The following is a 16244-nucleotide window of genomic DNA, read 5'->3' on the forward strand; positions in this document are numbered from 1 at the left end:
CGATCTGCACATAAGGTACAGGAACTATATGTATATATATGTATTCAATTACAATAGGAGTAAAGCAAAATAAACATCTTTGACATTGAATTGACAAGATAGCATTGTTTTGGAATATGGCCAAAATGCTTATCGGATTTTTAGGAAGTAAAACTAAAGTAGGAAAGAAGTAGGTAAGAATGTAAGCCATGAATTGAAATTGAGTTATAGTGTTTCGAAATATATTGCATGGAAGATGAAAATCTCAAAAAGGAAAGGTTATCTTTACTCCTAAAGGTCGTTTTAAGCTGTTAACTGTATTTAATTAAAACCATTGTATATTTGTTGTATTAGGCTATTTTTAAACTGAGATAAAATAATAACTGTATTCAATAATGATAACAATGTCCAGATGTGTTTTGTTAGTCATCATTCACGACCTAAATGCTTTATTTAATGACTGAGTGTGTATGAGATAAACCTATGATTAAAATTATATGATAAACCCAATTTACACTAAAGATGTAACCGATACATATTTTGCAATGAACTCACGCATAACTGTTGTGCGTTTACAGACCTAAGTTCAAACATAATCAAAATAATACTCGATAAAATACTTATGTCGTCGGGCGAGTCTTGACTTCCTCCACCTGTATCGAGGGGCGAGGCTTGACGTCCTCCACTTGGATCAGTTGCTCGATCGGTATCAGCGACAGTTCGCCCCCGAGCATCGGCGCCGGGGGGCCCTGCGCGGGTAAGGGGACGCTACAGTGACAGCAGAGGGGCACAGAGTGCAAAGGCAACGAACCGTGGCGGCGAGCCAGTGTAACTACAGGCACAAGGGACATAACATCTTAGTTCCCAAGGTTAGTGGCGCAGTGATGTAAGGAATAGTTAATATTTCTCACAGCGTCATTGTCTATGGGTGATGGTGACCACTTACCATCAGGTGGCCCACATGCTCGTCCGCCAACCTATACCATAAAAAAAAAAGCAAGGATAAGTTTATAACGCCAAGTTGGCGACTCTGCAATCAATAGATCTTTCTTTGAGGTATTTCGGCTCCCGTAAACTCATTAAATCCTTCTTCATTTCGACATAAAAAAATCATAGATATTTTTAACATTGACGGTTTATAAATTCAAATTGTTTGTTAAAAACATTAAATAAGGGTCATCATTCATCACAAGAAAATATATTCCATTCATCATCTTCCTGCCCTTATCCCAATTTTATTTGGGGTCGGCACAGCATGTCTTCTCCTTCCATACTTCTCTGTCAGACGTCATCTCACAAGTAACATTATTTCTAACCATATCGTCTTTCACACAGTCCATCCATCGTTTCCTTGGTCGTCCTCTACCTCTATATCCATCCACATCCATGCTCAGGATAATATATTCCAAAATGGTTGAAAAAGCCTACTTGAATAAAGTATATGTAAGACTATGGATTTGTTAGTTGTAGTGTATTATAAGAGGCATTTCGACATCAAAAAACCATAGATATTTTTAACATTGACGGTTCATAAATTCAAATCGTTTGTTAAAAACAGTAAGAAACCATAAAAAAAAAAAGACGTACGGGCGTGGTGTGCGGGCGCTCGGGCGTGTTCGGCTCGGCGCGCTCGGCGGCGGCGGCGGCCTCGCGCGCCTTGCGCAGCCCCAGCGAGAACACGGCCACCGAGCGCACGCGCTTCACGAGCGCCGCGCGCGCGCGCGACCGGCCTGCGCACGCGACACCGAACGCACTCATCAGCTGACACTCGCATTGTTTTGCTAATTAACTACGCAATAATAATAATAACGATGGCCGCGCGACACGAGCGCTTATTAATAATAATAATAATGGCCGCGTGGTTAGAACGCGTGCAACTTAACCGATGATTGCGGGTTCAAAGCCAAGAAAACACCACTTTATTTATGTGTTTAATTTATGTGCTTATCTCGTGCTCGGCGGGGAAATATCGAGAGGAATTTAGAGGAAATCTGTTTGTGTCTAATTTCGTTGATTTTCTGCCACATGTGGATTCCACCAACCCACAACAGCGAGATGGAATATGTTCCAGACCTTCTCCTCAGGGGGAGAGAAGGTCTTAGCCCAGCAGAGGGAAATTTACAGACTGTTAATGTAAATGTATACACCTGCTCTAATTTTGTACATTCCCTATTTACTAATGAATAAATAATTAAGAGTACGTACTGCTCTTATCCTTAGGTTTATCGTCTTCACTGGAAGTCGCACTAGTGTCCATGGATGGCGCTGTTGACGGTACCGCATTTAAGTCCGGCTCGGACCCACCGGCGCTCACACTTCCCGAAAGCTCCTGAAAATCGCGCACATTTTCATGATGATAAGAATTGTTTCGTTCATTTTTGCAATTTTTTCCCATAAACTTCTCGTCATAAAGAAATGATTGTCATATAGACCAACAAATTAGGTTATAGATACTTGCCTGTAGCGTTGGATTGACTAGAGGTCTATGTTGGGTGGGATGCGGAATGCAGTGAGCCGATCTGTGAAGAGGTTCGTCTCTCAAGCCGCGTACTCCCAGAAGAGAGAGCGGGGCGCCTGGCGTACCTTCCTATAGAGCTTACGTTTAATAATGACAGTTTAAATAAAACACTTAAATTATAATCAATTAATAACTGAGGATAAGTAATATAAACCACTGTTTACACTGACGTTTTGCCGGTAAACTTGGACTTTATGGTGTCCGTTAAATCCATAGTTACACCAGCTCATTCTTCATCCTATTTGCCGGATCTACTTGCATAGATAATTCAGCGACTAGCGTTCCAAGTATTATCCTACCGGTGATATTTTTATGCACATTGGATTTAACTTTTTAATTTGCTTGAAATAATAAAAAAACTATTTTTGATATTTGAGTGGCCCTTTGTTAAGGTGAAATCAAAACTACATATTTAATTAATAAAATATTTTCCAGTCGAATATATTGAGTTACGCTATTGATGTAAGTATTATTCCTGCATTCAATAAATAGCACGTACCTTACGCCGTATAGGTTTCGTCGGACTGACATCCTGTAGCATTTGTAATGACCCCGTTGTGACCGCAGGCTCGGTTACAGAAGCTGCCTTAGGTCTGAAAGTATTTATTATTTCAACACGCTGTATAAAGCACAGCGTGTTTTGGAGGCAAGCAGAATGTTGTTAGATAGAAAAGCTTAGAACATTACGGCATAAAAAAACGTGCGATGAATGGAATAAAGTGGATAAGTGATTATTGATTAACTGTACATTTATTTGGGGCATTTTATATACAAACTCAGGTGTTTTAGATTAAAGGATGTATTTGTTAGAGACAGTTTTAGTACGGTAAAAGAAAGAAGTTTTAAAATAGAATATACAAATAACTATATGTGTAATGTCAGGACAATATCAGCGAAAAGCAAGGCAAATGTAAAATTTATTTTACCTCGTTAGATATTGAAATAAATAGGCATTCTGCTGATAATATAATTGAAGAATTTTAGTGTCTATTTTTAAATTATCTGTAAAAGAAGTTTCTTTTAACTTTTCCAAAGTTTAAGAAAGCCAAAAAAACTACAAAATTCGAAAGATAAATTTTATTGCAAATCATAAATGAATTACAACGTAATGATCATAACAAGCATATAGATAATAAATACTGACTCGATGGAATATGACGGAATATATACTCTGTAACTACACACCCATCCAGGCATATTACTTGTGTCAAATTAACTGAAAACAAAATGAAAAAAACAAATTTAAAATACATGATCGTCTACATGAATGTACGTTACAAATGTCCTAACGGGTGATTTTTATAAAATTATTGCATGACAAAAATTGTGTCTATGTTTTAAAGAACGTTTGGCTTCGTTTCGCTACGTTTACTTCAATCAATTTGCTATGGATTAAATTTAAAATTTTATATTTGTCTCTTTCTCTACATTTGATTGGCTAGCTTGCATTCCGAAGGAAATTTCATTGGTTGATTTTCTCACATGTCAATTGGTAATATTTTTTTTCTAAAAAGTATGTTCTGTATTTATTTTTTAAGCAATTACAAATTGAATTAATGTTTTATCATACATATGTACATTTTTTTAGTAGTTTATCTTCAGAAGAAAACGATTTGTTGCCGTTACAATTTTTAAGAGTTCTTAGGCATGAGATAAAGAACTATACATATATTAATGTTAAATGCATGAACTAACATAACGTGCACATAACATTTAATATATTTTAATAGTAATAATGACTAGACTTTACGTAATAGAAAACGGCAATTTTTTCTAATGGAAAATAGACCTAATGACAACTTTTAATATTCTTAAAGTGAAATACGAGAGGATGTCCAAAAGTCCCCAAAAATGTTCTTTTATAAATTTAATAAAATTAGGAAAATTTTACCTTTTTTTAATAACGGGCCGTAATATTATCCTTTACGTTATTATCGCACGAAAATGTTCTTTCTTAATACTTTTTTAAATTTGGAAACAAATGTATTTTCAAATTTGGAATCCAAATTATAGCCTATAGGTAATGAGAAAAAACCAAAGGTGTCTTACGAGAACAGCTTTGGATAATTTTACTTCTCTTAGTCTCACTTGCCATACTTTTCCGACAGTTCCCAATGGCCGCCATACCACTGCAAAGGAGTAATGGTTTTTTTTTTGAACCTGAAAAACCGCCATACTGGTACAAATGACCAAATATTTTGTCATTATCATCTCCCGGTCTATGATAAACAATTAGTAAAATACTACTCCCTATCCTCAACCTTTTCACACTATTACGCTCACTTTTGGACCTCCCATCGTATATTCATGCAAATTCTAACATTCTCTAAATGTAAAATACATAATATTTAAGTGTTAAGTGAAATGTAAATAGATAAATATGTTCTAGTCTTTATTAATCTATTAAAAATGTGTCGTTTCTAGTATTCTGTATTAACAGTACCTCAAAACATTTCCAAGAAAGCTATACCCAGATTTCTTTAAATAGTGATTGTTAAACCAATGGTATTCTATACCATCATGTTTTTTTTTATACGTCAAATGGGACCAATTTTAATACCTATCTGGATAAAATTTTCGTAAACTATCAATCGATGAGAGTTTGACTTTAAATAATAGCGCCATCAGTAGCGGTAGCGTCTTTAGATAATTCGAACTACTACCAAAAAGCCATTCAAAGAGGCGTTTGAGTATAACGTAAGCAATCGGTGGAATACACCATTCTTATTATTTTTAATTTCACAGACAAACGTAATTAACTTAGGTAGGTATAAAAAAAAATGTCTTCCAATAACATATATCGAATTTTATTGCGTACTTCTTAGTAGCAAACCACCAACCCGCATTGGAACAGCCTGGTGGAATATGTTCCAAACCTTCTCCTCAAAGGGAGAGGAGGCCTTTAGCCCAGCAGAGGGAATTTACAGGCCGTTGTTGTTGTAGTAGCAGAACGAAGAATGAATATTTACATATATATAATGTAATTAATAAATAATTTTAGTTGCGGCATATGGAAGTATTCCTATTATCTTTAAAAAGGGGGACGAGAAATATAGTAACAGGAAAATTGCTTAAGTAATACTCGAACGCTTCCTCAGCAATAGTTCGCCAAATAAGGCAATGTGTCAATGCGAATGTCGGCGCTCACCTGAAGGGCGGGATCTCGGGGATCTTGCCGATGTTGATGCGCTTGCGGTCGGGCTTGTCGGGCGGCTTGGGCGTGGTGGGCGTGGCCGAGCGACGCACGTCGTCCTGGCTCGCGCCCTCCGACTGCGCACCACACATAGACACCACTCACCACTCACCACTCACCACCGTATGGTGTATATGTTACCGTAACATTACAAAATTCGCTAAATTACAATCTGTCTCGTCAGATTGTAAGCTGTCGAAATATTGTGAACTGCGAAATACGATTGCAATTTAACGTATTATTTTTCGCTATATTGTTATCGAAGTTAAACTGTTAGATTACAATCTGTCCATACATGTTACAGTTCTCATAATGTTGTCTTAAATTTTCGCGATTACACGTTGAAATAAAACTAGTTATAGCTATATACTATTCGTCTACCCGTGACCACGAACGCTGTAAAGTGCTAAACGTCGGGATGCCAAAAATAATTAATATACGCGATTCAAATCCGTTATAACTAGTTTTATTTCAATGTTACAGTTCTATCTCGTCAGATTGTAATCTGACAAATTTTGTAATTTTACGGTGTCATATACAACACTTCTACATTTGTTCGCAGGAGACAATTCTTAAGCCATAAAACTTGTTGCCATAAACAAAAACCCACTTCAATACTATTGTTTTTAATGGCTTTCGCGTAACATCTTCAATTGTTATTGGGTGTGGTTCAAATATTATAGACTGGGCGTGTATGTATACAATACAGCTTTCATAGATCTATATATACTTATATTGCACATTGACGACGATTATTTTATACTTATCACTTACTACTACGATACTTTCATAATTGCATGAAACATAAAAAACATTAAATATATTTTTTATATGTTACCAAAACAACGCGACTTACCAATAGTGGTGCATGTGCGTTTTTAATGGCTTCCCTTCTCTGGAACTCCGTCTTAGCCATTTCAGTGGCCAGCCAGCCCGGTATCTCCGGGATGGCGATCCGCAGGCACAGCACTATCACTAACACTACGTGCTGAAATATTATTTACTATCAATAATTAATAATGAATTTAGTCTTATAAACCTTACAAAATTGATTGCACGTGTAACAAAAGCTTAAGAGCGATCAATTTTATAGGTCATACTAGCGACCCAACTTGGTACTTTAAGAGAAAGAGTAAGAAACATACATACATCCATCCTCACAGATTTATCTATTTTAGTTGACCACCTTAGAAAAATACCTTGTAATATATGAAGGTATAAGAATTCTTGCCACCATTCTACGCGGTCAAGATTTAAACAGTAATTACTTTTAATTCATACTTGTAGATATTTAGGCATTAAATGTTATTAATTTTTGTGTCAATAAAATTTGTAGTACCATTTAGGAACAATTAATGATAACATATTTTTTTTCTTCAAACGGTACCCAAGTATTTGACGACCTCCGTGGTCGAGTGGTGTGTACACCGGTTTTCAAGGGTACGCCACTCCGAGGTCCCGGGTTCGATTCCCGGCCGAGTCGATGTAGATTACTATAAGTTACCTATGTTGTCTTGGGTCTGGGTGTTTGTGGTACCATCGTTACTTCTGATTTTCCATAACACAAGTGCTTTAGCTACTTAAATTAGGATCAGAGTATAGATAGCGCACGAGTTGAATGCAGTCGGGGCGTGAGGTAAAGAGCGGGAGCACCTCCCCCGCCGTCCGCACGCCCCTCCCCGCTCGCCCGCACTGTAGTGTTGTTCCATCCTTGACAGCTATCGTACGCTTGCCGTGTTACCGCATTATTATTGTTGAAGTAATAAGAAAATTATTGGCAAAGAGATGGATTGGTTGAAGATACTATTGATCGATTTATAATTGAAGTCAGCGACGGTGAGGATAGTGACACCGATTCAACTATGTGTGAATCTGATGATAATAATAATAAATAAATTTTGTGTTTTTTTTTAGTTCGTTTTGTGAAATAATTAATAAAAATGTATGATCAGTATTATTTTGCCTTTTTTTCATTATGCTAACCTAGTAAAATTATCGATATTAACTACTCACAATATAATGAGTATTTTGGTCATCAATTATAATTAGGTCACAGCACTATCGAATTCCTGAGCTCTGCATTCAACTCGTGCGCTATCTATAATGTATGTGATGTTGTCTCATATTTATATATTATATTTCAGATGTAATAGGTACGGTTGACAGAACAATACGTGGCTGGGGTGAATAGCGACCTCTAGCGCCACGATGACGAGGATAGTCTGCGCGGGCGAGGCGTCAGGTAACAGGCGGTGCACGGGGCCCGACAGACCGATGAGAGCGCAGTTCACCAGCACGGCGACCGCTACCATCGCTTCCATCGCGTGCTACCACCGACCACCAGTGTCAATGTGTTATAACTAATGTATAGTACGACACAACTTAGATGTCGCATCGGCAAAATTCGTAAAGCCGATCACATCCGAATTGAGTACGCTATCCCAAATTATCAATATTTATTTCTCATGCGAATATGGTCTTTGTACAAATGTAATAACTTGTAATATCATATTACCGAATATATTCGTCAATTTGACGCGTCGATTTACATGAACTTGCTTTCTCTGACGCGTGAATCTATAGCGACGAATAGCGTCGAATGGCGCGATAGGGAGCTATTTCTATTGGTTGTGTAAATCGACAATAATCGGTTTTATTTTCATTCCATTACATTTTCCGATGCTACATCTAATTTGTGTCGTACTATACAGGTCACTATTAGGCACGTGGTTAATAATGAAACAACACAGTTCGATTTATAACGGACACGTCTTGCTCGTACGGCGAACTAACTGATTATGATATGGCCAATGGCCGTACCCCCCACTATTGCTCGCCTTACGCGTAGGCTTGTCAATATTTTATTTATAAACTACCTCTTATAATACACTACAACTAACAAATCCATAGTCTTACATATACTTTATTCGAGTAGGCTTCAATCATTTTGGAATATATTTTCTTGAGCATGGATGTGGATGGATATAGAGGTAGAGGACGACCAAGGAAACTATGGATGGATTGTGTGAAAGACGATATGGTTAGAAAGAATTTTACTTGTGAGATGACGTCTGTCAGAGAAGTATGGAAGGAGAAGACATGCTGTGCCGACCCCAAATAAAATTGGGATAAGGGCAGGAGGATGATGAAGTGAATATATTTTTTTGTGATGAATGATGACCCTTTTTTAATGTTTTTAGCAAACGATTTGATTTTATAAACCGTCAATGTTAAAAATATCTATGGTTTTTTGATGTCGAAACGAAGAAGGATTTAATGAGTTTACGGGAGCCGAAATACCTCAAAGAAAGGTCTATTGATTGCGGAGTCGCAAACTTGGCGTTATAAACTTATCCTTGGTTTTTTTTATGGTATAGGTTGGCGGACGAGCATATGGGCCACCTGATGGTAAGTGCTCACCATCACTCATAGACAATGACGCTGTGAGAAATATTAACTATTCCTTACATCGTCACTGCGCCACTAACCTTCGGAACTAAGATTTTATATCCCTTGTGCCTGATACACTGGCTCACTCTTCAAACCGGAACACAACAATACTGACTACTGTTATTAGGCGGTGGAATAACTGATGAGTGGGTGGTACCTCGCACGAAGCCCTACCACAAAGATCTTCTCACAGATCCTGTCATGATCATGGACCATATACGCACCTGCCAGCTGCCGATGCTGCTGACGCGCTCGCCGAAGGGCCGCTGCGCCACGTGGCAGAGCTTGAAGGCGTCGGCGCGCACCTCGCACGCGTTGTTTAGTAGCGCGCACAGCGCCGCCAGCGGGAAGGCGGCCGAGAACAGAACCACGTGCCCTAGCTGCGTCAGCATCTCCAGGTACTCCGAGAACGTGCCCTCGTACTGCACACACACACGCTCACGATCAGTTACCACATATTTATCGCACACTATCGCGAACCACGTGCCCTAGCTGTGTCAGCATCTCCAGATACTCCGAGAACGTGCCCTCGTACTGCCCACACGCTCATTATCAGTTACCACATAGCGATAAGCACTATCGTAACACAAAGTCAAAAACTATAAGTGTTTACACTTTATTATTGACTGTCGATAATCTACCACCGGTTAGGAATATAATACCTCAGACCTGAGAAGAACCGGCGATAGAAACCTCAGTGGGATCTATTATTTTTTTTTTTTGTGTGTAATGTCAATTTACAATATACAATAATAAACATATTTTTGTTATTTGAAACAGCCTGGAGGCGATCATCACAGTTGACGACCCAAGAGAAATAAGGTTATAGTGACTTTATTACTGTTCTCTAAGATAGAAATGCTTACAGAATTTGTTCTTAAGCAAGTGGTTATTTCAGTGTGTACATGTTTGCATTATGTAACCTGCATTACATGACCTGGCTTTCTTAGATCAGTTGGTTTTAAAGTAAGTGTAACGTAATCATTAATTGTGTGCTGTTATTGTTATGTACAGTCAGAGTAAGAAAACCTTCATCAGTTTTCAAATTCATTCCTTAATCAAGTCTTAAACTCCTAGTACTTTTAAAATGTAAACGTCAAATCATTGCGACGGAATATGTCACTCTCGATCGGTAAAGCAGATTACCGCTCATACTGTGCACACGAAAATAGACCTTAAAGGTGACGCACCTTTTCTTACATTGAGTGAGATATTTGTGTGGTGATGGAGTTGATTAGAATGGCGTCAAAATGTACCTTAAACAGCTGCGACTCGAGTTCCGCTTGGTGTATGACCTTCTGCCCGAGCGGCTCCGAGTCACGCCGGTCACTTCTCTCCTTGTCGGCGCCGCCGTTTATCAGCATCTCCGGCGCCTCGCCCGACGACGACGTCCTCTTTTCGAACAACTCATTCAACTGAGCGGACGTCGGTACTGAAACACGTGCACAAATTCTAGAATACAAAACTTAATATTACAACAACATCCTGTATATGTCCCACGACTCGACTAAGGTCTTCTTTCCCTTTTCAGGAGAAGGTTTGGAATATATTCCACCACGCTGTTCCAATGCGGTTTGGTCGACTACACATGTAGCAGAATTTCAATGAAATTATACACATGCAGGTTTCCTCACGATGTTTTCCTTCACCGCCTTCACAATAAGCACAAATTAATCACATGAATATTCAGTGGTGCTTTGAACCCGCAATCATCGGTTAAGATACGCGCGTTATAATCACTGGGCCACCTCGGCCATCTTATTATATATACATTAGAAAAATTCCAATCGACTCACTTTTGCTGGGACTTAAAGCTCCGAAAACATCGAAACAAATCTTCGCCAGCCTGAGGTTTTCAATCAGATATGGTAAGGCGGACTCTTTCAAGTTTCCAATTATCTGTCGCGTTATGAGCAGAACGGCTAGTTGCTACAAGAAATAAATATTAATGAATTATTTCCCTGAGCATCCAAAAATTTATTATGATGACTTCTAAAGGCAAGTCAAGTTAACATTATATTTAAAAACATACATATATAGACGATCGAATGGACAACGTACCGCTAAAGTTACAAACAATTTACGAAAAAATAATTATTCTTTATTCAGTCTACTAACAGATAATATCTTTAAAAAAATCCAAGAGAATATTTAAGAAGCGACCAGACTTGATGAAACTAACAAAATAAATATCGAAACGTTTATTTTCCCTTTTGCTTGTAGTCACACTGGCTTACAGATATTTCTCGGTAGAATATCTGACCCTACCACGAAAAATAATGTAATAAAATGAAATGAAAACTTTCGTAACTCATCTCACCTCTTTCAATTTATCCATATCCTGAAGGTAGAACGCAATGTAGAACAAACTCATGAACGAATTCACAAATTGAAACTGAAACAGAAATGAGATTATTGGAAGGTAAGGAATAACTTTTCTACATATCAATACCAAAAGCAAGTCTACTTTTAACACGCATAGACAACAATTAAACTTCAATATATAATTAAACGCAAATTGAATTTAATGAAGCTAATCTAGTCTTGAGTTATATTTTTATATATATGTATCACATTATAGAAAAAAAAAACAATTATTGAAGTATAACAATATGGTCGTGAAAAAATACTTCTAAGTTATAATTAATATTTGTATCGCAACAAAAAATAAGTTTAAAACTTATTATGTAATATACAGTCATAGTAATGTTACTATAAAAAAATTTCAATGCTCTGTGTGTCTGATATGAAGCGATTTTTATATACATAATTTAATTTTAGAACATGCTATAATGTATGTTTATTTAAGAGACATGCAAGCGGTTTGGACAATCTATGAGAATGCCGTGCTTTAACGACTTTTTAACTTGTTAGGTTAATAGTTATGTTTTAGGAGGGCCCGCAACGAGCCTGCGTGGTAAGCGTACCCCTCACGTGGCAATGAGTATAAACCTGTTCATTTTCACGTCGAATATTACAGTAAAATCTCATATTTATGGTGATGCTGGGCAAAGGCTGTTGTATTAATAAGTGTGTAGTATTGGTAACAGGCAGTTCATAATAATGTCCTCCTTAGACATTCAAAAACTCCATAGTGCTTCCCTTTTTTAATATTTTTTTTACATACGTGATTTGTAAACACTTTTAATATCGCAGGACCATATTTATAAATAACAGAAAAAAAAACATTTAATTCATATTTTATTTCACACAATATACTTTTAAGTTATTTTGTTCTTTCTAAAACTTATTAGATCTGTGGAATAAGTACATAGAACATAACACTGCGACGTTATTAGTGTTTTACAAAGATATATGAATAAGTATGTATATGGGTCAGTTCTTCCAATTTTAAAAATTACCCCGTTGTCAAATCGTTGCGTTTTTTTACTTAAAATTTGTGTTAGGGATGGTTATTAACGCGGATGCAGCGACTAGCGGCAGGCCTGCTATTAGTGTAGCACAAGCATGATTGTCATTTTAGTATTGCATTACTTTTCATAGCTTAAATACAAACCAATGCTATTTTCAGAATCAGATGATTTTCATACTTTGTCTCGAGTCGATAGTTTTCTGTTTTTTTTTATAAAAATTGGACGGTGTCGGTGTTACCATTTAATAAAATGTCGTATTTTTCCATCCAGTCCCGTTTGGTAAGCGGTAAAGAGAAAACAATATGCGCTATATTATCTTATTACACTACAATCAATCAATATATTCGCTAAATTTATCTAAAACTATAACTAAGTTCAATGTTTATTTAATTTAATAATTTTAACTATTTAATATTATTTAAAGATAAGATATTCTAATTTCAAATCTATAAAAAAATCTAGAAGAATCTCGAAGTAATGTCACATCACATGCACAAAAAATTTAAATATTTCTATTTTGTTAGTGTTCAATTGTCTGTGAATGTTGCTAGTATAAAAAAAAATGTAAAATCCACACAACTCACACAATATTAATATCGTATAAAATCACATGTCTTACTACATCATACTATGATGATATAAAATTTTGACTAAGCTAGGACTTTTATTTATATAGATATAATAATTCCTAGAGGCTCCCTACCAGAGAGATCGCATCCAAGCAATGTGAATTGACCTTGGGTATATTTTGTTTATCTTTTTACTAGTGGCAACGGAAGGGGTACTATTTATAACCAGTGTTTGTAGAACTAAAATGAGAAAGGACACAGTTTTTTTTGAATCAAGAAAAACTTACAATTTTCAATTCAACTAAAAATGTACTATCTAATGGGGACCGCTAAAATATCTAATTGATATTAATACTCTTTAAAGATACACTCATTATAAACCTAGCTTTTTTTAATTATTTACGCAAAGATGACGTCATAAATCATAACAACACGAAATTTGATATTTGAATTCGAATTTTAAATTTAAAAAAAGAACGTTTGATATTCAGGACTTACCCTTATCGTTGAGCCATTTCGCGATTCGCGCATAGACTTCTTCCTCGACCGCAATTAGTATCGCCAAAAAAGCGCGCGGTATCCAACTGAAATAAAATATCGTGTCTTCCCACCAATCCTGTGAATGAATTTAAGATGAGTGTAATAAACCTGTTCGAACAAATTTCAAGGCCGTTCGTGCACTCTATTCTCTCATTTACAAAGTTCTATGAAATGTAAATCTGACGCGACTGGAGTTATGGAGAGCATGGGCTTTGCACAAGCCCGTCTGGGTAGATACTACCCACTCATCAGTTATTGTTCAATCAAACAGTTATATCAGGACTATTTGTGTTTTTGTTTAAAGGAAAAGAACTTATATAAGTACCGACATGACATCTTAATTGCCTTGCACATTGCTATATAAGTAAAATTTTAATATTTTTTCAAGCAAAAATACCTATGGGTGGTGGCGAAAATATGCCATAATATAGCTTACTTGCCCATCGGCCAGCCACATTACATAAATATATACATAAATCACAACCAACGCGTTTTTACGCCTCCTCTGGCACACAACCACACTATGAATTTCCTAACTTTATCTATGGCTGCAAAAAACTCCCAATACTTTTGGCTAGCTTAAGCTAAGTAGATCGTGTATTAAAATGATCCCAGGTGGGTAGCGGGTATACCTGCGTGCGCAGCAGCGCGAATGTCGCGAGGCCGGCGACTGCGAGACACAGCAGCATCAGCGGCAGCGACACGGCGTGGCGCCACACGCGCCGCCGCCACGCCGCGTACTGCGGCTCCGGCCGCCCCGTCACCTCGCTCGTGCCCATCTCGCCCTGCGACACCAACGATCGCATTCTGATTACGGGCTTGTTTTAATAGATCATCTACACTGGATTGTAGTCGCACCAATCTCATTCTGATTACGGGCTTGTTTTAATCGATCATCTACACTGGACTACGGGCACTATTTCAAAACTAGACCTTACTAATGAGTCCTATTTCGTTGACTAGATTAATTATAGGTTGAATAGGCATATACGCATAGAGAGCGTTCATCGCTCGTGCCCATCTCGCCCTGCGACACCAACAATCTCATTCTGATTACGTGCTTGTTGACTGGCTTAGTGACTGCATTTCAAAACTAGACCTTACTAATGAGTCCTATTTCGTTGACTAGATTAATTATAGGTTGAATAGGCATATACGCATAGAGAGCGTTCATCGCTCGTGCCCATCTCGCCCTGCGCCACCAACAATCTCATTCTGATTACGGGCTTGTTTTAATAGATCATCTACACTGGATTGTAGTCGCACCAATCTCATTCTGATTACGGGCTTGTTTTAATCGATCATCTACACTGGACTACGGGCACTATTTCAAAACTAGACCTTACTAATGAGTCCTATTTCGTTGACTAGATTAATTATAGGTTGAATAGGCATATACGCATAGAGAGCGTTCATCGCTCGTGCCCATCTCGCCCTGCGACACCAACAATCGCATTCTGATTACGGGCTTGTTGACTGGCTTAGTGACTGCATTTCAAAACTAGACCTTACTAAAAATGATTGCTATTTCGTTGACTAGATTAATTATAGGTTGAATAGGCATATACGCATAGAGAGCGTTCATCGCTCGTGCCCATCTCGCCCTGCGCCACCAACAATCTCATTCTGATTACGGGCTTGTTTTAATAGATCATCTACACTGGATTGTAGTCGCACCAATCTCATTCTGATTACGGGCTTGTTTTAATCGATCATCTACACTGGACTACGGGCACTATTTCAAAACTAGACCTTACTAATGAGTCCTATTTCGTTGACTAGATTAATTATAGGTTGAATAGGCATATACGCATAGAGAGCGTTCATCGCTCGTGCCCATCTCGCCCTGCGACACCAACAATCTCATTCTGATTACGTGCTTGTTGACTGGCTTAGTGACTGCATTTCAAAACTAGACCTTACTAATGAGTCCTATTTCGTTGACTAGATTAATTATAGGTTGAATAGGCATATACGCATAGAGAGCGTTCATCGCTCGTGCCCATCTCGCCCTGCGACACCAACAATCGCATTCTGATTACGGGCTTGTTGACTGGCTTAGTGACTGCATTTCAAAACTAGACCTTACTAAAAATTATTGCTATTTCGTTGACTAGATTAATTATAGGTTGAATAGGCATATACCCATAGAGAGCGTTCATCGCTCGTGCCCATCTCGCCCTGCGACACCAACAATCGCATTCTGATTACGGGCTTGTTGACTGGCTTAGTGACTGCATTTCAAAACTAGACCTTACTAAAAATGATTGCTATTTCGTTGACTAGATTAATTATAGGTTGAATAGGCATATACCCATAGAGAGCGTTCATCGCTCGTGCCCATCTCGCCCTGCGACACCAACAATCGCATTCTGATTACGGGCTTGTTGACTGGCTTAGTGACTGCATTTCAAAACTAGACCTTACTAATGATTGCTATTTCGTTGACTAGATTAATTGTAGGTTGAATAGGCATATACGCATAGAGAGCGTTCATCGCTCGTGCCCATCTCGCCCTGCGCCACCAACAATCTCATTCTGATTACGTGCTTGTTTTAATAGATCATCTACACTGGATTGTAGTCGCACCAATCTCATTCTGATTATGGGCTTGTTTTAAT

General features: G+C 37.7%; 1 protein-coding gene across 1 annotated transcript in view; it reads right to left on the reverse strand.

Moving 5' to 3' along the window:
• Positions 1 to 462: 462 nt before the first annotated feature.
• LOC124539379 (anoctamin-8-like) overlaps positions 463 to 16244 on the reverse strand; it is a 29307-nt gene continuing 13525 nt past the window's right edge. The window contains exons 10-24 of the mRNA XM_047116760.1: positions 14256 to 14408; positions 13582 to 13699; positions 12658 to 12713; positions 11461 to 11535; positions 10937 to 11069; positions 10397 to 10572; positions 9365 to 9562; positions 7886 to 8017; positions 6547 to 6678; positions 5646 to 5767; positions 2997 to 3090; positions 2438 to 2566; positions 2185 to 2308; positions 1567 to 1709; positions 463 to 728 (exon numbers count right to left, since the gene is read on the reverse strand). Coding sequence (XP_046972716.1) covers positions 600 to 728; positions 1567 to 1709; positions 2185 to 2308; positions 2438 to 2566; positions 2997 to 3090; positions 5646 to 5767; positions 6547 to 6678; positions 7886 to 8017; positions 9365 to 9562; positions 10397 to 10572; positions 10937 to 11069; positions 11461 to 11535; positions 12658 to 12713; positions 13582 to 13699; positions 14256 to 14408 — 1914 coding nt within the window. The 3' untranslated portion in view covers positions 463 to 599. The remainder of the gene's footprint in view (positions 729 to 1566; positions 1710 to 2184; positions 2309 to 2437; positions 2567 to 2996; positions 3091 to 5645; positions 5768 to 6546; positions 6679 to 7885; positions 8018 to 9364; positions 9563 to 10396; positions 10573 to 10936; positions 11070 to 11460; positions 11536 to 12657; positions 12714 to 13581; positions 13700 to 14255; positions 14409 to 16244) is intronic.

The sequence above is a fragment of the Vanessa cardui genome, chromosome 22, assembly GCF_905220365.1.
Source record: "Vanessa cardui chromosome 22, ilVanCard2.1, whole genome shotgun sequence".
NCBI classification, from domain to species: Eukaryota; Metazoa; Arthropoda; class Insecta; order Lepidoptera; family Nymphalidae; genus Vanessa; species Vanessa cardui.